The following is a 21,740-nucleotide window of genomic DNA, read 5'->3' on the forward strand; positions in this document are numbered from 1 at the left end:
AATCTCACACTGGAAAGAACTAGGCATTCAATTCATGTTTTAGTTAAATAATTCTTTAAATACAGCTCTCTTGATCTCTAAAAATGCAAAAGAAATTTGTCGTTAAATTAATTTTAGCAGAGACGCACCTGCCTGTCATTTTCACATTTGTTTTTCAGTTAGGGATTAGGTCTATTAACCTAATAACAATGTTTTTTTGGACACTATAGTCTACACAATAATCAATATTATAATTTATTATATACATTATTATTAAAACTAAACTATACAATTGATAAAACAAAACCCTTTTTATTGTTTAACTGCTTTCATTTTGACACCGCTAACAGTTGTAATAAGAAACATCACATTATGCAGAAGTTAAAAACACCTTTTGAGTTTAAAGATGATCAGCCTGCCAAGTCAAGTTTACAGTGTCATAAATGAAATAGGTAGCATGAGTAAAGGGGATTTGTCCAGCACACAACTTCTCGCTGCAGGTAAGCTGAATGATAATCTTTAAAAATATATATATGCAATACAAAACTTTAAACATTTATGTTTTTTTTTTTTAATAAAAAGAAAAGAAATCAGGAGAGTAAAATATAATTTAAACTGGTCTGGCACTGATACTTTATTGTTTGTAGCAAGAAAAAGAAAAAAAAGCAGATGAAAACCTGGCTGGGGAGACGGTGACAACATGGATTATCTGTTCTTTAGAAAAGATCACGACATTGTGAGGCGTTTATCATACAACGCAGTTTGTGTTTATAATCATTAATATTAACTAATATTAATTCTCTCTCTAGACTTTGTATTAGGGCTTGTTCTTGTCGGCGCAATATAGCCTCGGTTTATTGCACATACGAATCCGATTGTGAAGAATGATTAAGCGCTTGCATTTTTATTGCATCCTTTTCGCAAGTTATTTATCTATTTATTTTTTTAAAGTGGTGAGAGCATTATTTACTGGCAAACATGTTCCTTGATCTCGTACATCAACAAATAAAGTAGCCTACCTAAATTTATTGACCTTTTATGTAAAAATTAAGGAATAACTTAACTTAATTAAATATTAATAAATAAAACATCCGTATAAACGTAGACCTACATGTTTATTTTTGAACTTGCGTTAATAAAACAACACAAAACTGTTTATAAATATTGTAGTTAAATATTAAATAACTTTAACTGCTTGAAACCGTATAATAATATCAAATAAATGTTACATTTTTAAGAACTTAACAAATAGTCTAAATGGCACTTTACTAATCAGTGTAATAATTATATAGATATTAATAATTATAAGCAAAAAGTAAATATTAACCTAGTAACAATATAAGTCAGATGTTTAAAACAACAATGTAGGTTCTCTCCACCTTTTGTATTCCTATTTTAAATTATTTGCCAGAAAAACTAACATGTTGACTTTGTCCGGTTTAAATGAAGAATGGGGTTATAATGTTTCCAGCAATACACTGTCAGACGGTGTGCTTGTAGCGAAAATGCACAGACAGGCTACTTTTTCACAACCATGCGAGAGAGGGCTTCTCCTTCTGTTCCGCCGCCCGCATTTCTCGCAACGCAGGTTTCTCTACGCTGCGGAGCGGCGCGTTCTTAACTAGTTACCAAATATGTTGCTCCATTTCTCGTCAATGTCTTCCATTTATAACTTTCTCTTTTTTTATCTGGCCATTTTTGCAAATGCCTCTGCCATGCCTGGCTGAGCTGGGCTTCTGCGTTTAGAAGACAGGAGTTGGCTAAAAAAAAGCTACATGGCTTTTTTTTTCCCTCGCCGTCAATCGCCACTGGCTTGCATGATTCGGGACCCGTGGATCTGCGTATTGATGGATTTGCTCTTCAGTGTTTGGACTCTCAGCATTAAATATTAAAACACACTTTAACACTTAAAAACCCCCTACAAAAAGCTTAATCTAAATTAATTTGTTCACCTTTCTCGGTCGACATGAATCCAAAATGTTCCCAGATGTAAGAGTTCGTTTTCTGACAAGATTCATGGTTGAACTTGAACTTGCTGAATCGCGCCTAATGTTATATTCTAAGAGATATGTAATACTTACAGTAATTTGTATTTTAAAGTGCGTGACGTCACGTACTACAGCCGGTGGCAATGGACAACGGCGATGGCAACTGACCACGGCAGTGACGCGGTTGTCTCGGTGACCGTCACAGCCTTATATATATATATATGTATATATATATATATATATATATATATATATATATATATATATATATATATATATATATATATATCGCAGGGAAAAAATATCGCAATGTCAATGTTTTCCAATATCGTGCAGCCCTACTATAAAGTATGCTAAAAGCAGTATGCAAGCCAAGCAGTACATCCGAATTCAACTAATTCGAAAATCAGTGAGAAGTACCCATATGACCTACTACTTCCGGCGAGATTCTGAAGTGCACATCCAATGCACGGTATGCCATCTCATGACGTCCCACAAGAGAATTTGTGAATGGGATTAAAGCGACGCAACTCACATGATCATGACAAAATGGCGGATGTAGTATGTCTGAGTTCCATTCACACTACTGACATTCATACAGCATGGAATGTACTTTTCTAACAGCCCAGTAGTACATTTAAATTCAATGGCAGTACCTACTGAGTAGCAGGGTTCTTTCGGACGCAGCCAATGTGTCTTCAGTACTGAACCGATTCACATTATTCTAATTGTCTGAGAAACTGAATTTGGGGTCTTCCTTAGTTGTCATCAAAATGAAATAAAAAATAATCACTTGAAATATATCAGTCTATATGGAATGAATGTATACGTTATACAAGTTTTAATTCTTGAATGGATTTAGTGAAATAAATCAACCTTTTGAAGATATTGTAATTTTATGATCAGCTCATGTATGTATTGCGTATACGATTATTGCAACATCGATCATCTTGCAATGTATTGCGGAGCCCTAACTCAAAGCATATTGCCTGATGTTCTTCTGTTGACCTTGCCTGTGTTTGTAGGTACACGTGGCGGAGCACGGAGTGGAGTGAGTGTCGTGTGGATGCTCTGCTCAGCCAGCAGGACCGGCGGAGAGCCAATCACACTGGACTGTGTGGCGGAGGTGTGCAGACCAGAGAGGTTTACTGTGTCCAGGCCAATGCTGAACTCCTCAACTACATCAATAACAGCAAACACAAACAAGGTACAGGCATCTCTCCTTGACAGGTTGACAGATACACTGCATTTTTACCACCAGGAATGGATTCTTGATGTATTGTTTCTGAGTCAAATCAAATGATTGACCGACAGCACAACGAGAATGTGTTCAGTCCCAAATCCTTCACTATAGTGACTATCCTGAGCTGTGATCAAAAAATATATATAAGCACAATGGTGATGACGTGTTAAATTATTTATTATGGCTTTTAAGGATCGGTTAGCTAAACATCTGTATGTGATCAAACGTTTTGTGGTGTTGCTTGGCAAAAATCTTTTTCGCTTCATGACATGATTCAGTTAGAGAACCATTGTGTTTTGCAAGTTGTCATGAGTAAATCTGTTTCTTATGATTCCAAGAGTAAATATTTTTAGTATAATGGGCTATTTATTCCTAAAGTTGATTTCATGAGAAAATCTTCATTTGTTTTATAACATTTACATTTAGTCATTTAGCAGACGCTTTTATCCAAAGCGACTTACAAATGAGGACAAGGAAGCAACTTACACAACTATAAGAGCAACAATGAATAAGTGCTATAGGCAAGTTTCAGGTCTGTAAAGTCTAAGAAGGAAAGTATTAGTACATTTTTTTTTATTTACTTTTTTTGGGTACAGTTAGTGTGATATCCAGAGAGGCAATTGCAGATTAGGAAGTGAAGTGGAGACTAAATAGTTGAGTTTTTAGTCGTTTCTTGAAAATAGCGAGTGACTCTGCTGTTCTGATGCAGTTAGGGAGTTCATTCCACCAACTGGGCAGATTGAATGTGAGCGTTCGCGAAAGTGATTTCTTCCCTCTTTGGGATGGAACCACGAGGCGACGTTCATTCACAGAACGCAAGTTTCTGGAGGGCACATAGATCAGCAGAAGTGAGAGCATATGAGCAGGAGCAAGGCCAGAAGTCACTTTGTAGGCAAACATCAGAGCTTTGAATTTGATGCGAGCAGCAACTGGCAGCCAGTGCAAACGGACTAGCAGTGGTGTGACATGTGCTCCTTTAGGTTCATTGAAGACCACTAGTGCTGCTGCGTTCTGGAGCAGCTGAAGAGGCTTGACAGAGTTAGCTGGAAGCCCAGCTAGTAGAGAGTTGCAGTAATCCAGTTTGGAGAGAACAAGAGCTTGAACAAGGAGTTGAGCTGCATGTTCAGATAAGAAGGGTCGGATCTTTCTGATGTTATAGCGTGCGAATCTGCACGATAGAGCAGTTCTATAATTTTGGTCAGAGAAGTTTATTTGGTCATCAATCGTTACTCCAAGGCTTTTCACCATTTTGGATGCAGTAATGGTTGCCCCATCCATTTGGATTGAAAAGTTATGGTGTAGAGTCGAGTTGGCAGAAACTACAAGCATTTCCGTTTTTGCGAGGTTCAGCTGAAGATGATGATTTTTCATCCAGTGTGAAATATCCAACAGGCAGGCTATAAGATGCCAAAAACAAATCTTTATAATTTCAAAGTGTCATTTGATTTCATACAATAATCTTTATAAATTACCTTTTGATTCTGTATTGTACGTGAGTCTTAGTTTCATTAGATTTCAAAAGAATTCTTTAAGGCTCCTTATGAGTTTCATTTGATTCCATAAGAGTATCAATATACATTCCAATTGATTAAAAGAATCCTTATAAGTTCCTTTTGATTATTGTAAGTTCACTAATTTAATTTCATGAGAGAATCATTTTAAGCTCATCATAAGCTCTATTTCATTCCATAAGATAAACTTTTTAATTATACGTTTCTTTTGATTCAATGAGAGAATTATTGTAAGTTCATTATAAGTTTTATTTTGTTCTATAATAAAATCATTATAAGCTCATTATTAGCACCATTTGATGCTATAGGAGAAAAATTAAAAGTTCTATTTGATTTCATAAGAGAGTAATTTTAAGTTCAGTATGAGTTCAGTATGAGAATCTTACTGCTAATCAAGCTAATCAAGCTCTTTCTAGGTATACTAACTTCCAGGCAAGTGTGTTAAAGAAAGTTGGAGCTAAACTGTGCAGGACACCGGCTCTCCAGGACCAAGTTTGGACATCCCTGCCATAAGTGAATCTTTAAGATTAATTTGATTGCATAAAAGTATCTTCAAAATTTTCATGTAATGCTTTAATGGAATAATATGTTTTCCAAAAGTCTTCCAAAAATAGGTAAACACCAAGATAATCTATTATAATAACGTGAATTTATTTTATGACGCTTTGCCAAAAAATGTGTACCTCACAAAAAAACAATTAATATGTAAAATACATGGATCTATCCCTCATATCTTTCCTCTTTCCTAGTTTTCTCTCTCCAAAACTCACATGCACTGTGTGTGTGTGTGTGTGTGTGTGTGTGTGTGTGTGTGTGTGTGTGTGTGTGTGTGTGTGTGTGTGTGTGTGTGTGTGTGTGTGTGTGTGTGTGTGTGTGTGTGTGTGTGTGTGTGTGTGTGTGTGTGTGTGTGTGTGTGTGTGTGTGTGTGTGTGTGTGTGTGTGTGTGTGTGTGTGTGCATGCATGTAAAGCTGAAAATCTACTATATGTATTGCATCAGCATTTCTTTGCATGCTCCACACACTATCTCTCGATTAGTGGGCCACCCTTCTTAATAAGAACATTTTTTTTATCTCTTTCCCTCCTGCTTGCTCTTTTGATGCTCTGAACTGTGTGTTGAGCACATTGGAATTTATGGTAACACACGTGTCTTCCACATTAGAGCAGACCAACACTGCCTGCATGAAAGGCTCCTATTAAAACAGGCCACTGGTGGAGCTGCGTATGCCGGGGAATCTGTGTGTTTATCAGCGTGGAGCAGGAGATCTGGCTTCACTGGGGGGGTAAACTGAGCCGCTGACAGCAGATACACCAGAGCAGACGGTGCAGAAAGTTAAAGGGCTGCAGTCGTGATGTTCTCGCTCTGGGAGGATCCTGTCAGCTTCAGAATCTTTGATGTGATCGAGCCTTCATCAAATTCTTTGCATTTGCTTGTTAGAAACACAACATTGTGCGTATAGCATGAACAGAACATTATTTCCCACAGGCCTCACTGTTTCATAATCCAAAGTGGATGAAGTTTGAATTTCATTTTCTAACATTTGATTCCACATGGTGATCTTTTAAAGTTTCTTATTATGCGTAAATAAATAGTGATCTATTGTAATTTGTTTCATATAATGCTATACGAGTGAAAGGGGTTAGCACTGTCACCTAACAGTAAGAAGTAGGGGTGTCAAAATTAATTGTTTCTTCGGTGCACCGCAATGCAGACGCGGACAATTCAGTCGTATTATGTACTGACGTCATTTATCTCATATGCAGAGATGTACAGTAATGAAGTAGAACTACTTCTCTACTGGACTTAAGTACTAAAAGGCAGTATCTGTGCTCTACTGGAGTATTGTTTTTTTTCTCCTACTTCCACTTTTACTTCAGTACATACTTTCGATGAGTTTAATACTTTTAACTTTGATAGATTTTTTAATGTGCTGCATCGTTACTCGTTTTTAGGGGTGTCAAAATTATTGATATCGGTTCAGTAACAGACAGCCTGATCTCACGAGAAAACGTAAGTATTTTACGTTTTGCCAGTTTAGTGGCTAATTCGTACAAATTCATACAAGTTCAGTCGTACAAAATTGTACAATTTTTGAAAGGAGGCGTGGCACCTAACCCCACCCCTAACCCCAACCGTCATTGGGGGATGAGCAAATCGTACTAAATTTTACGAATTAGATCGTACAAATTCAAACGAATTAGCCACTAAGTGAATAAGTTACGAATTGCCATGAGATTGTGTAGTAATAGATCATAACCGGTTATTTCGTACTGATGTCATTTATCTCCTATGCAGAGATGTATTGTAACGAAGTAGAACTGCTTCACTACTGTACTTAAGTACTAAAAGGCAGTATATCTACTCTACTGGAGTATTGTTTTTTTACTCCTACTTCCACTTTTACTTCAGTACATACTTTCGATGAGTTTAATACTTTTACCTTCGATAGATTTTTAATATGCTGCCATCGTTACTCGTTATTAGGGGTGTCACAATTATTGATATCGGTTCAGTAATAGACAGCCTGATCTCACAAGAAAACGTAAGTATTTTACGTTTTGCCAGTTTAGTGGCTAATTCATACGAATTCGTACAAGTTCAGTTGTACAAAATTGTACAATTTTTGAAAGGAGGCGTGGCTCCTGACCCCACCCCTAAACCCAACCATCATTGGGGGATGAGCAAATCATAGTAAAGTTTACGAATTAGATCGTACGAATTCATACGAATTAGCCACTAAATGAAAAAGTTACGAATTGCTATGAGATTGTGTTGTAATAGATCACAACCGGTTATTACATACTGACGTCATTTATCTCCTATGCGCGATGTCGCAGTAGAATACTATGGCGAAGGAGGCGAGGGCGAGTAAATAACGGTCTTACTACAATGAAGGTGGCACAGCACACGAGCCGCTATTTCACTTCTAGGGAGAAATGCTGTAAAACTCCATCTCTACCTCTCTCTCTCTCACTTTGGACATTTGACCAGCTGGCTTTTTTGTGAGGTAAATTTTTAACTCCTCTTGGCTGTTAAAGCAATACTTGTGGATCCAGACAGGAGCGTGTTTTCAACAATGTGTCTATTACGGATTACCTGTGATAACCGCGTATTATGCGCATACAGACTGTAACCGCGGCTGTTCTTCCCGCGTCACTCATCAGTGAACAGCGCTTTGATTTCTAAAACTGATCTACTTTACATTTACATTAAGTCATTTAGCAGACACATTTGAGATTTTATATTTATTTATATGTATTTATTTTACACAAAAATGAGGCATTTAGCGATTTGGCAAGAGGAGGCACAATGTACACACAAAAAGTGTTAATAATACAAAGGAACTGTTTGTGCTCAGAGAATAGGGTATAATGCGGAAGGACTTTTAATTTGTCAGTAATCTGGGTTGCTGGCTTCCGGTGAACTGTATGCCATTACAAAATCGACGCGTTTAAGGTCTTTAAAAATCAGCGATCATCACTGGCTGAGTGATATCTGATATAAGGTGGGTCTCAGATTGTACAAGAAGCACTGCATTAAATATTTTTTTTCCTGCCATGTCTTTAAAATATGAACATTTATTTTACCACAGTATATTCACAGTATATCCTGAGGGGCACGTGGAGTAGGCAGATTTTCATCTTGTTTTACTCTTGAACAACTAAAATGAATGCCAAAGTCTATTTAACTAATTGTATTGGAATTACATTTCAACATCGATGCTGCAAAAGGAACCGTATAAAATAGAAAAACTGTTCAACGGAAGTTTATCCGTGTATGGGAAGAAGCACTAGCTCTGCATATATCCAATTAGGTGCTAGAGTAAATTTTTATTTTTTTTTTTTTTTATAAATTGATGTGGGGTTTCTACGTGTGGTTTGTCAAACCCACTCACATGTGTGAAGCATGTTTCATAAATGCACTTTGATTCCATAAAATAATCTTTATATGATGCTATAAAAGAATTTGTATACATTCCATTCTGTTAAATGAGGCAATCATTTGAAGATCAATAAGATCCTACAACAGACAATAAAAGTCAAAATAATAGAGCAGAATCTAGAGTTCAATATTAGGCTGACAATTCAAATGGTTCTTGATGAGTTCACTGCAAATGTGCTGCAAAATCCACAGAGGAAGCTTAAGTTTTGAGCGTGTGGGAGGAATCCCGGGGCTTTTGACTGTTTGAGATCTGAGCACAAGTAAAAGCTATAACCAGCTTATACCCCACATTATTATCACATTACTGTCAATGGAGGCGATGCCTTAATACGCACAATAAACTGCCATGACATTGCATTGGGCAGAGCTATATTTGGAGCTGTTTATATAGGAGCTCACACAAATGTGATTCATTTGTGGGACTGGATATAGTTTGGCAAATGGCAAAACCAGAAGTCGCTTTAACCCAACATTTTTCAGTCACTTACCAAAACTTTGACAGGTAATTGAAAATGCTTTGTGTTGCTCTGACAGATATAAAAAGAAGTTGTCTTTTCTATTGCATTTCATGAAGAAAAGCAAGAAAATAAAATGTCATATATTTTAATTGTTTTGTTGTTTTCATATTTTGTTTAATTTTAATTTTTATTTATTTCAATTAATTAAATCATTTACTAATGTTGTAATTTATATATCATTATTTTTGCTGGTTTTTGTCAATGTTGTAATTTTTAATGTATTTTCGATTTTAATGGTATTTTATTTATTTATTATTATGTAAAACTATTTTTATTTTATTTTTAATTATGTATATATTTATTTTAATGTAATAATAATTCATATTGTATTTTATTTTTTATCTTTATTTATTTATTAAATTAAATTAAATTTTATGTTATTTAGTTTTATATTTTTATTGTTTTTTATTATTTCATTTTTTTATTGTTCATTATTTTATTGTTTTTATTATTCATATTTATTTTAATTAATTAATTAATTTGTTAATATTATAATTTTTAATATATTTTTCATTTTTAATGGTATTTTATTTATTTATTAATATGTAAAACTATTTTTAATGTTTAATTATGTATATATTTATTTTTAATTTGATAATAATTAATATTGCATTTAATTTAATATTTCTATTTATTAATAATAATAATTTATATATATATGATTAATAAATAGATTATATGTATTTGTTTGTTTATTTTTTATTTGTTCATTTGTTTATTTAATAAATAATAAATAATGGCAAATGGCAAAAATAGAGGTCGCTTTAACCCAACTTTTTAGTCACTTACCATAATGCTGACAGGTAATTGGAAAAGCTTTGTGTTCCTCCGACAGAAATAAAAATATGTCTGATCTATTGCAGGAAGAAAAGCGAGAAAATAAAATGTGATAAAATGTCATAAGTTTTATTGTTTTATTTTTTTATAATTTTTTATTTTTTTATTAAGTCATTTATTTATACATTTATTTATTTGTTTATTTATTTATTTTATTTTTAATGGTATTTTTTATTTATTAATTCAATTTAATTTTTTTTATTTTATTGTTTATTATTTATATTAATAATGAAATAATTTATCAATGTTGTCATTTTTATAATTTTCTCATTTGTAATGGTATTTCTTTATAAATTTTTTATTTATACGTTTTTTAAGTATTTATATAATTATTTTTATAGTATTAATAATTAATATTATATTTTATTTTTATATTTTATTTTCTTCAAAATTATATTAACATAATTAGTTAGCTGATTCATTTCACACACTTTTTTATTTTTATTTTTATTTTTGTTTTCTTTTTTTGGCAAATGGCAAAACCAGAGGTCACTTTAACCCAACATTTTTCAGTCACTTACCAAAACGTTGACAGGTAATTGAAAAGGCTTTGTGTTGCTCTGACAGATATAAAATAAGTTGTCTGTTCTATTGCATTTCATGAAGCAAAAGCAAGAAAATAAAATGTGAGCAGACTGAGTGGTGTGTGTGAGACCATTTTTCATATTTTACTGACAAGGAAAGCAGAAGATGCTATAAATTTTGCATATAACCTTTCCGTAACCTGCCAAAAAAAAGTGAATTTTTGATGAACGTCCAAAAGAGGCTGTTTATTGTAGATCTTATGATTTTGGGGGCTCTTAAAAGGTGGAATGTGCTCATATTCACTTCCTGCATCACAGCTCAGGATAGTTTGATAGCTTAAGATCTTCTGGCTTGAATGATCCCTTTAATGCTGTAATATTGTGGAAATAGTCTCAGTATATCCTCATTATGCAGCTCAGAGTGATAGCATTTGTGTTTGTCTGTTGAAGTAGTTTGTAGAGCTGGTGTTTGTGTATGTTTTGTAGAAGGTCAGTCTTCAAATGGTCAGATGCCTAGTGTCCCTCCTCTCCTGTCCATCACCTATGAGATCTCAGGTAAGATGGTTAACAACTTTAAAGCTTGGTTTTGAAATGGTAACCCATGTTTATTTTATTTTATTTTATCCATTCGTTCATTCATTCATTAATTTTCGTTTCGGTTTAGTCCCTTTATTAATCTGGTGTCGCCATAGCGGAATGAACTGCCAACTTATCCAGCATATGTTTTACGCAGCGGATGCTCTTCCAGCCGCAACCCATTACTGAGAAACATCCAAACACTTTTGCTTTCACACTCGTACACTACGGACATTTTAGCTTATTTAATTCACTTACAGTGCATGTGTTTGGACTGTGGGGGAAACGGAACCACCTGGAGGAAACCCACGCTAACACGGGGAGAACATGCAAACTCCACACAGAAATGCCAACTGATCCAGCCGGGGCTTGAACCAGCATCCTTCTTGCTGTGAGGCGATCGTGCTACCCACTGCGCTACCATGACCGTACCCTATTTTATTTATTTTATTGTTTTATTGTTTTTTGTTTTTATTATTCATTTGTAAATGTTTCAACTTTTTCATTTTTAAGGTTATTTTATTTATTGATTTCATTTAATTTTTTCGTAAATTTTTCGTATTATTTTATAATTTTATTGTTTTTATTATTTATATATTTTTTAAATTATTAATTTATTAATGTTTAATATCTTTATTTATTTAGATTAATAGATTTTTAATTTTATTGTTTTTATCATTTATATTTACTTTTATTAATTGATTTATTTATTTGTAATTTGTTTGTATTTATTTATTTTATAGGTTTATTGTTTTTAATATTTATTAATTATTTAATTATTTATATTTTATTTGATTAATTAATTAGTTTATTAATATTTAAATGTGTATTTATTTTATTGTTTTTATTTTATTGTTTTGATTATTTATATTTATATTTATTCATTAATTGATATATTCATATGTAATTGTTTTAACATTTTCGGTTTTAATGTTATTTTATTAATTAATTTATTTTTGTTTTATTTTTTAATTTTTATGTGTTTATTATTAATTAATCAACTGATTTATTTATAAATGTTTTCATTGTTTTCATTTTAATGGTATTTTATTTATTTGTTAATTAAATTTTATATTATAATTTTTTTTATTATTTTATTCTTATTATTTATATTTATTTATATTAATTCATTAATTCACTAATGTTGTAATTTTTAATATTTGTTTTCATTTTTATTAGTATTTTATTTTTTAATTAATTATTTTAATTTTAGTATTAAAATTATGTATTTTTAATGTATTAAAAGTTAATATTATATTTAAAATGTGGTATGATAATTGTTGTTAGAATAAATTCTTTTATTTAATTGATTAATTTTTTTTTCACGTGATAAAAAATTTAATTTATTTTTATTCATTTATTTAATTTCCCTCTTTTTTCCTTCTCCTTCCTGCTTCTGCATAGTATTTTTTACATTACAGTTTTTTCTTATTTTGTATCTGTAAGTTATCATCAAAAGCACGCCACAAGTAAGAAAATAATTATTTACAAAATTAACATATTTTATTGTAACTTTTTTTTAGTTTTCCCTCTTCTCTTCTCTAAATCTGACATGATGCTCTTTATTTGTGTAAATCTCTCTGCCTGCGGCGTGTTTGCATATTTCGATAGCTTTGTCTGTTTACTCTCTGTATTTTGGTAAGTGTTTGTGTCCATAGAGAGCTCATTACAAGCACTCATGTGATGCAACGCTCTGAAGTTCCTCCTGTGGGCTCATAAACTGACAGAGATTGATGGATAATGACAGTCTGTACTGTACGCTCTTCTTTAAAGAAATCAACAAGCGTTTTGTTTGTGTCTATAAGTGCCATATTAAAATAAAATAATAAAAACAAAATAAATAAAACAATAAAAATAATAACAAATTAAATATTAAAAATTAAATAAAATGATACATTAGAATAATAAAAATAAAATAAATAAAATAAAATAATTTTAAATATTAAATAAAAATTATAAAAAATAAAATTATAAAATAAAACAAAAAAATATAAAAAATGTAATAAAATAATAAAAATAAAATAATAAATTAATAAAAGTTAAATAAAATAATACAAGAGAAAATACAAATATAAAAAAAGAAAATAATAAACTAAAATAACGTAAAATAATAATAATAATAAACATAATAATAATAACAATAATAATAATAATAATAATAAATATTAACAATATATTTAAACAAAATAAAATATTTATGCATTAAATCTTTTGTGCCTAAAAAATTAAATGAAATGCATTTTGAATGTTAACGTAAAATAACATAAAATAAAATATTAAAATAAAATAGTACAAATAAAATAAAACAACAAAAATAATAAAAAATGAAATAAAATAATAAAAAATAACATAAAATAATAAACAAAAATGAAAATATTAAATAAAATAAAAAATATTATCACTTAAAAATAATAATAATTTTAATGATAAAATAAAAAAGAATAACAAAATAATTAAACAAAACTATAAAATAACACAAATTAAATAAAATAATTAAAATGAAATGCGTATAAAATACAGTTGCTTAAAGTTTTTTTAAGCAAGTCCCAGAATATTCTCCTGCTTGAAGCTAAGTCTGTCCGTCTGGGTTTGTCAGATCAACCACAAACCGCAAACTCTGATTAGACTGAAAGTTTTGCGCAGAAGGTCTGGACCATCTGCCACATAAACAGGGACAACCTGTGCAGCGTTGTTCAAGTCTGTCTCTGCATTACTATGAGGAACAGCTGAACTGTCTCTCCTCATTGTTTTTGAAGCTCTGTGGTGTTTCTGTGCGTCTCTGGAGAGCTGAATGCGGCTCGTATCCACTTTACCTGTGTCTTTGATGCAAACACGGGCGTCATGGCTGCTGTCAGCCATCAGGCCCACAGACAACACTATCCTTAATTTTACAACGTTCACACTGCTGCTGTTTGGGCTTTATCGTTACTTGTTAAAAAACATGGTTCACACATAATAGATTATTTGACATGGTTGGCATTTGACAACATAGATACGTTGTTCTTTTTAATGATTATTAATCATCAGTTTTGTTTACAATTTGTTTACTGTTGTAGGGTTAAACTTAGCTGTTTCCTGAATAATTTTCACAGTATGTCTGATAATATTTTTTCTTCTGGAGAAAGTCTTATTTGTCTTATTTTGGCTAGAATAAAAGCCGTTTTTAATTTTTCAAACACTATTTTAAGGTTAATTATTAGCTCCTTTAAGCTATATTTTTTTCAGTAGTCTACAGAACAAACCATTGTTATACAATAACTTGCCTAATTACCCTAGTTAAGCCTTTAAATGTCACTTTAAGCTGTATGGAAGTGTCTAGAAAAATATTTAGTCAAAAATATTTAGTTATCATGTGCTGTCATGATGGCAAAGATAAAAAAAATCAGTTATTGCATTGGTTCTCAAACCGTGGTATGTGTACCACTAGTGGTACACAGGCTTTCTTCTAGTGGTACTCCAAAAAAATACACTTTTACCCTTTGACATGAACAATTAAGTGATCAGCACCGGCTGTTCCCTGTAGCGTATATGATCACATCGGTGCAGTGCTTAGAATGTTTACTTTAGTGCATCGCGTCGTCAGATGCTAAAAATAAGGTGTGCGGCAGCTGCGATTGCAGAGCTGATGAGAGGGGTCTGGATGCAGACCTGGTGCAGTGCAATCTGAGCTGCATCCAATGCTTTTTAATAGGCTCACCTAACCCCACCCCTAACCCTACCCATCACAGTGATGTCACTCGCTCCATTTAGTGCATTGTGTCTTAGATTTCATCGCTAAGTGATGCAAATTCAACTTGCATCATAAAGGCTGCATCAGATACTATTGGAGCAGATACGTGGTAGAGAAGTGCTTTTGCAGACCAGTTCTGTTGTGTTGGCATTTCGGTTCTTACAAACTCAGGAATCTCCCCATGCTGCATCATTGGTATAATAGCTATCACAAATGTGTTAAAAAAAAAATGTGTTCGTAGTTGTGTAAAATAATGCATGTTTTCGATATGCTATCTGTTTTGTAAAGTTTGTTTTGTTAACTAAAAGTGGCTTTCGGTTCAATTGTTACCTCAGATTTAGGCTAATTAATTTGGATGTGATTCAAATTTCGCAGGACACAAATAGACTCAAGCAACTTTGCCATGCATTGGAGCTATAGAATAGTTCAATTTAGTCTCTGTGTGCGGTTAACACAACCTCCAATAATTAATCTGCCTCGTCATTATGGTGGTACTTGGAGAGACAGTTTTTTCTGAGGTGGTACTTGATGAAAAAAGTTTGAGAACCACTGAGTTATTAGAAATGAGTTATTAAAACTATCCTGTTTAGATATGTGTTGAAAAAATCCTCTCTCCGTTAAACAGAAATTGGGGAAAAAAATAAACGGGGGCAAATAATTCAGGGGGGCTAATAATTCTGACTTCAACTGTATAATTTTTTCTTTTAAAGGGCACATATGGTAAAAAAAAATCTACTTTTCAAGCTGTTTGGACAGATCTGTGTGTTGGTATAGTGTATAGACCGTCATACTGGGGTGATATGAACACACCCAGTCCTTTTTTTTTTTCAATTTAACTACAAAAAAAGGGTCGGCCAATTGGAGCTGTTTTGAAATCGATCGCATTATTACGTAGGTGTGCGATCCCCCCGCCCACTGAATTGATTGACAGCTGCGCGCATTAACATGTTCCGGTAGTCACGTGTATATGTTAACAAGACCAGACAGACATGCAAAGCAACCGGGAATAAAAGGTCTGTTCTGTTCGCTAGGATCAGCAATCATCATCAAATGTGATTAAGAGTGAGTTTCACATGTTTAAAGTGTTTTAAAACAGAGTATGTGTGTAATTAATTACAGCGTTTTACTTCAGCTTTACTTCATCAGCACAGCCGCGTGTCAGAACAATTATAAAAGAAGACGCTTCAATCCCGGTTTGTGGAAGTTAAATCAGGTTTATTTTGTACATTAGCATAACAGATATCCACACAGTACTTGAGGTTAGCCTTAACTAAGCTAAGCGCGCTCTGTCTGCCTACCTGCCTGCCTGCGTGCGTGTGTATCTGTGTGTGTGTGTGTGTGCGTGTGTGTGCGCGCGTTAACTTTGTAACGATATTGTGTGTGACTCATCAATGCAACTTCACAATACTGATTAGTAAAGTTTAGTTCTTACTGTAGTATCTCACAAACGCTACGTGAGACCTTCTTCCTTTAAGTCTGTCTGTTGTCTGACGCAGCTGAGGGAGGAGGCATGTAGAAATAGTGGGCGGGAAAGACTCGTCTTAAAGGCACAGTACGACAAAACCACCCCCTGCTGAAAATCAGTATAAAACAGCATCTTGTAAAAGGTATAATGAAAAATCTGATGGGTATTTTGATCTGAAACTTTATATAAACATTCTAGAGACGCAAAAGACTTGTATTAAATCTGAAAAAAGAGGTAACCTAGGCGCCCTTTAATAATTAAATGTAATAATTTCCAATAAGCTGAAACATTATCAAATTACTCAAAATAATAAATCAACATATTAGATTTGGCCTTCAAACCCTCCTGAAGTCTTTATCCCTTTCAGTATTTCTCCTGTTACTTTCTCTTTGCTGTGCTGCAGCAGGCACTCGTGACTCTTCAGAGCGTGTTTAATGTTGCCATTTGTTGTTTCCTGCAGTTACATAAACCTAATTGTGGTCCATGTGTCGTCCCCACGTGGGCGTCTCGCTGCAGTGTTTTAATGTGTGTGTTTCCATTTGCAGCATCTCCACCGGTGGATGTTCGCCTGTGTAAAGGAGCGACTCCGAGCGCCACACAACTGTGCCACATTCAGTGCCCTGTGGAGTGTCAGCTGTCCCCATGGGGCGCCTGGGGGCCCTGCACCTTCGAGAACTGTGACGAACGCAGCGTCAAAAAAGGTGAACACTTTATACAGTGCCCTCTGCTAATACTGGCTCCCTTGGTAAATATGAGCATAGAACGATGGGATTTTTTTATTTTATGGGGCCAGATTTTGCAGATTTAGCGTTTTCTTTTCCATGAGAGTGTAATGCACAGGGACTTTTAATTTTGAATAAGCCAGCTAAGATGCTTTCTGTCATGCTATTATAAACTTGCCTACGGAATCAGAAATGGCATACTTCCATAATATATAGTATGTTAAAAACAGTATGCGAGCCGAGTAGTATGTCCGAATTCATAGTATTGGAAAATCAGTATGCTAGAACAGGGCTTTTCAAAGTGTGAGGCGCGCCTCCCCTGGGGTCAGGGGAGGCACGGGAAAAAATATATAATAAAAAAATATAATTATTAAGTTTAATTATTATATGAATTTTTTATTATATTTAAACGTCTTAATTAAACAAAGCTAAAAAATTATTTGTCAAAAATAAGAAAACCTTTTTTACCCAGAAGGCCATAGCTGTGAATTCGCTTCTGATTGGAAAGCCCGCCAATACAGGTATATGCCTGCTAATACAATGGGTCGGTTTCTGAGACCCCCCGATTCAAAGCCTTCAAGTTCAGTGCTTAAACCCAAAAGACGACGATATGATGATCAGTATTTGAGTTTAGGATTTACGTGGACTGGACCAGCTGAGGAACCACGACCTTTATGTGTGGTTTGTCAAGATATTTTGGCTAAAGACAGCATGAGACCCGCTAAACTTCGACTGTTTTGACTGGGATGGACAGTTCTTGGATTTGTTCTATTCATATTGAACAATCATCCTAGTTTTAAAAACGTTATATTAAAATACTTGTTATTACTCTGTAAATAATTGCACTTTCATGCAAATGATGATAAAAGTGAGTTAACAGTCTGACATCTGTCTGTGTCTTTATATATATATATATATATATGTGTGCGTGCGTGCCTGCGTGCGTGCATGTGTGCGTGCGTGCGTGCGTGCGTGTTTGGGAGGAGGGGGGCGCCAATAGATAAGTTGTGTCAAAAGGGAGGCCCACTGTCTTAGACTTTGAAAAACCCTGTGCTAGAAGAATTCGAATGACCTACTACTTCCGGCGAGATTCTAAAATGTGCATTCAATGAACGCTAAACTATCCCATAATTCACAGCAAATGAATTCATGAATGGGAGTGAAGCTACGCAACTGACGCTTCAGGTAGGTAGGTTACGTGATAATGACTAATGGCGGATATAGTACATCCGAGTTCCATTCATGCTACTCACATTCATACTGTTATGTGTTTGTGTTGTTATATTGGATGAGATGTAAGATTAGGTGAGTTTCTACTGGTGCTGGGAGAAATAAAAAAAATCACAACTGATAAATCTATGTGAAACAAAACTAACAATTTATTAAACTATGATATTAAATAATAAATATACAGTTGAAACCAGAAGTTTACATACACTCTAAATAAGCAACATAACTTTTTTTTTAAATGTCTGATGGTAAATCATACTGAACGTTTACTATTTTAGGTCTGTTAGGGTTACCTAAATGATTTACATTTGCTAAATGCCAGAACATTAAGATTTTTTTTTTTTTGAGAATTTTTTATTATTTCTAGCCAGTCAAACCTTTACATTCCCTTGGTATTTCTTTAGCTTTGCTTTTAAACTGTATAACTTTGGTAAAATGTTTTGGGTATCCTCCCACAAGCTTCTCACGATAGTTTGAAGTAATTTTGGCCCATTTCTCCTGACAGATTTGGTGTAGCTGAGTAAGATTTGTTGGCTTTGTAATTTATAATTCTTGTATTGTTTTAAATGAACTATAGTTTGTAGAGAATGTATTCTGTTTCATTTGTACTTTAAACCTTTTGTTGTTATTGCAATAAAAAAAAAATAAATAAATAAGGGATCACGCCATGTGATCGGCCATGACAGTCGCAACTTTGAGCCCCTAGAAGTGTCTTGCTTGACGGCTTCGTTTTCAACACCGCCCCCACCTGGGCTCGGCTAATCTGCCTACTTAATGCTTTTGAGCACTGCTGGCCAACTCCCGAGTGTTGCGTCGAGTGGTGTGCAGAGTGGCGTCATAATGATGAGTGACGATCTTCTCGTCCAATGATTGCACGCCTGCGGCAGGACAGGAAACAAAGCAGGGAAAAGGAAGAAAAAGTGAAACATAAAACAAACACAAAACACCACAAAACATACGTGGAACGTAACACATACTATATAAAATGTACTTTTCTAACAATCATGTATTAAATTCAAATTCAAATGTAGTACCTACTAGATCTGGTTTGTTTAAAATCAACAGTGGTGGTTAAAGTGCCATTACTTACCCAAACTATAGTGCATGCTGAGTAAAAATATCTGCTGTAAATATCTGCTGTAAAACACATTTCTAAACATAAAAGTTTTAATAACTCATCTCTAATAACTGATTTATTTTATCTTTGCCGTGATGACTATATAATATTTTACTAGATATTTTTCAAAACACTTCTATTCAGCTTAAAAGCTTAACTAGGTTAATAAGGTTAACTAGGCAGGTTAGGGTAATTAGGCAAGATATTGTATAATGATTATTTTGTCCTTAAAATGGTGTTTAAAAAATTAAAAACTGCTTTTATTCTAGCTGAAATAAAACAAGTAAGACTTTCATCAGAAGAAAAAATATTATCTGACATACTGTGAAAATGTCCTTGCCTTGTTAAACATAATTTGGAAAATATTTGAAAAAGAAAAAAAAAATTCAAATTGGGGCTAATAATTCTGACTTCAACTGTACATTCATTTATTGACCAGCAGCTTGGTTTCTTCCATCACTTCTTCTTCTTCTTCTTCTTCTTCTTCTTCTTCTTCTTCTTCTTGTTTTATGGCGGTCGGTAATCAAACAAACAAACAAACAAACAAAGGGACAAAGAAAAACAGACTCCTCTTCTAACACAAAAACGGGACATATATACAAAAGACAGGGACTAGTCCATTATGGAAAGGAAACTAAACATCACAAACTAATACAAAACAACCACCAAACATACTCAAATAATACACTTAAAATAATTTAATTAATATATAAACAAAACTAGCAACTCAAATACTAATAATAAACAAAAATAAAGAAATTCACACACCCCCCTCAGCCAATTTGCATGTTGGTTTGGTCAGGCGGAACAGTGTCGGCAAATGTTGCCAGCCGGTCCCTTAGAGCAGCTGGACCTCTGTTAGACTACAGTCTCTGGAGTACAGAGCCACGCTAAACTTGGATCTCATATGTAACTTTAACTCACAGAAATAAATATCAATAAATCTTGTCAAAAGTACTACTAGAACGTGTGCACTCCAAACTAGTAACTTATAACATGAAACAATTGAAATGAAAATAAAATGTCAAAGTGAACCAAACTGTGTCTGTCATTATTGTGTATTTTCTGTAACGAATAAGAAATACCAAATTAAAAAATTATCAATGTGGTTGTGTTTGTGTATATACTATTGTTTAAAGTGCGGACACATTGTTTGCCATCACATTTATATTACCTTATAGTATTTAGTTCTGGACTCTGTGGAGACCATTTCATGACTGTCAGTGTTTCATCAACTGTTAATTTTACTGCATTAGCAGATTATTACTATGCTAAAAAATATAACTTATATATTACCAACTGTATTAGAGGAACTTTCCAGAAGTAACAGCATAATGGATCTTTACTTATTAGCATTCACAATCCCATCAATTCAGAAAATAGTCAAAATCACATTTAGAAATGCAGCCTCAAACCAGAACAGAGCCTTTGCCATGTCTTAACAATGGCAAAAAAAGGGGGGGCAAAACAGGCACTTTAATTTAAGTGCTCTCATAATTTTTTATTAAAATAACTTCCCCTTCCTTCCTTTTACATCTCCTCTCTTTTTTGATTGGAGGCAATTTCATGACTGTCATTGTTTTATCAGCTAGTTTGTCACTGCATTAGCAATGCATTTGGGATCATTACCATGCTGAAAAATATAGCTACTGTATTACCAACTGTATTAGAGGAACTTTCTAGAAGTTTACATTTTCAGCATTCGTTACTTTTATATGTATTATTCTGAATAGTTTTTGTCATGAAGATAGCCGATGAAGCTGACATGGCATCAAATAAAAGATAACATTGGAGAACATATGCTATTTTGTCCTATTTCATCAACTTTTCAAATGTGTGGCATGAGTTTGCTAATAGTTAATTGGCCTTCTGTACACACTCCATATTCATATATTCTATCCAATTTATTTGCAGGTTTCAAGTTCAGACGGCGTTCCATCACTAACTACCCGACGGGAGGTGAGGGCAGCTGTGCTCACCTGGTTGAGTCCATCCCGTGTGATGATCCCAGCTGTTTTACCTGGCAGCTGGTCAAGCTGGAGGAGTGCATCCCTGAAGAAGACATGGACTGTGGAGAGGGAACGCAGAATCCGCAAGTCCGATGCATCAACAACGAAGGTATCAAACGCTTCTGTAATATGTCAGGTTTGCTAAAGCCATTTTGGATGAGATTTCTTTATTAATGTTATTTTAGTACTGGTTAGTTGTCAACAAAGCTTTGTAAAATGCTGTCAGAGTGGAAGTAGAGAGGGTGAGATGGTCAGCAAAACATCTCATTAACATTTAAAATGCTTTATTAACTCTAGTTTTGACTCTGCTAAAGCAGTCTTTCCCAACTCTGTTCCTGAAGGTGCACCAA

The 21,740-nt window shown here is 33.7% G+C and overlaps 1 protein-coding gene across 12 annotated transcripts in view; it reads left to right on the top strand.

The window, feature by feature from the left end:
- thsd7ab (thrombospondin, type I, domain containing 7Ab) overlaps window positions 1-21,740 on the top strand; it is a 346,631-nt gene that overhangs the window by 185,803 nt on the left and 139,088 nt on the right. For 9 of the 12 annotated variants that reach the window (XR_012391319.1, XR_012391314.1, XR_012391316.1 and 6 more), the window contains exons 4-7: window positions 2,993-3,174; window positions 11,028-11,096; window positions 16,858-17,013; window positions 21,296-21,499. Coding sequence is in view for 4 of the 12 variants with exons in the window: in XM_073924512.1 (XP_073780613.1) it covers window positions 2,993-3,174; window positions 11,028-11,096; window positions 16,858-17,013; window positions 21,296-21,499 (611 nt within the window). In the remaining 8 variants the exon portion in view is untranslated. The remainder of the gene's footprint in view (window positions 1-2,992; window positions 3,175-11,027; window positions 11,097-16,857; window positions 17,014-21,295; window positions 21,500-21,740) is intronic. The other 3 variants (XR_012391315.1, XR_012391320.1, XR_012391321.1) reach the window with 1 other exon arrangement.

The sequence above is a fragment of the Danio rerio genome, chromosome 16, assembly GCF_049306965.1.
Source record: "Danio rerio strain Tuebingen ecotype United States chromosome 16, GRCz12tu, whole genome shotgun sequence".
NCBI classification, from domain to species: domain Eukaryota; kingdom Metazoa; phylum Chordata; class Actinopteri; order Cypriniformes; family Danionidae; genus Danio; species Danio rerio.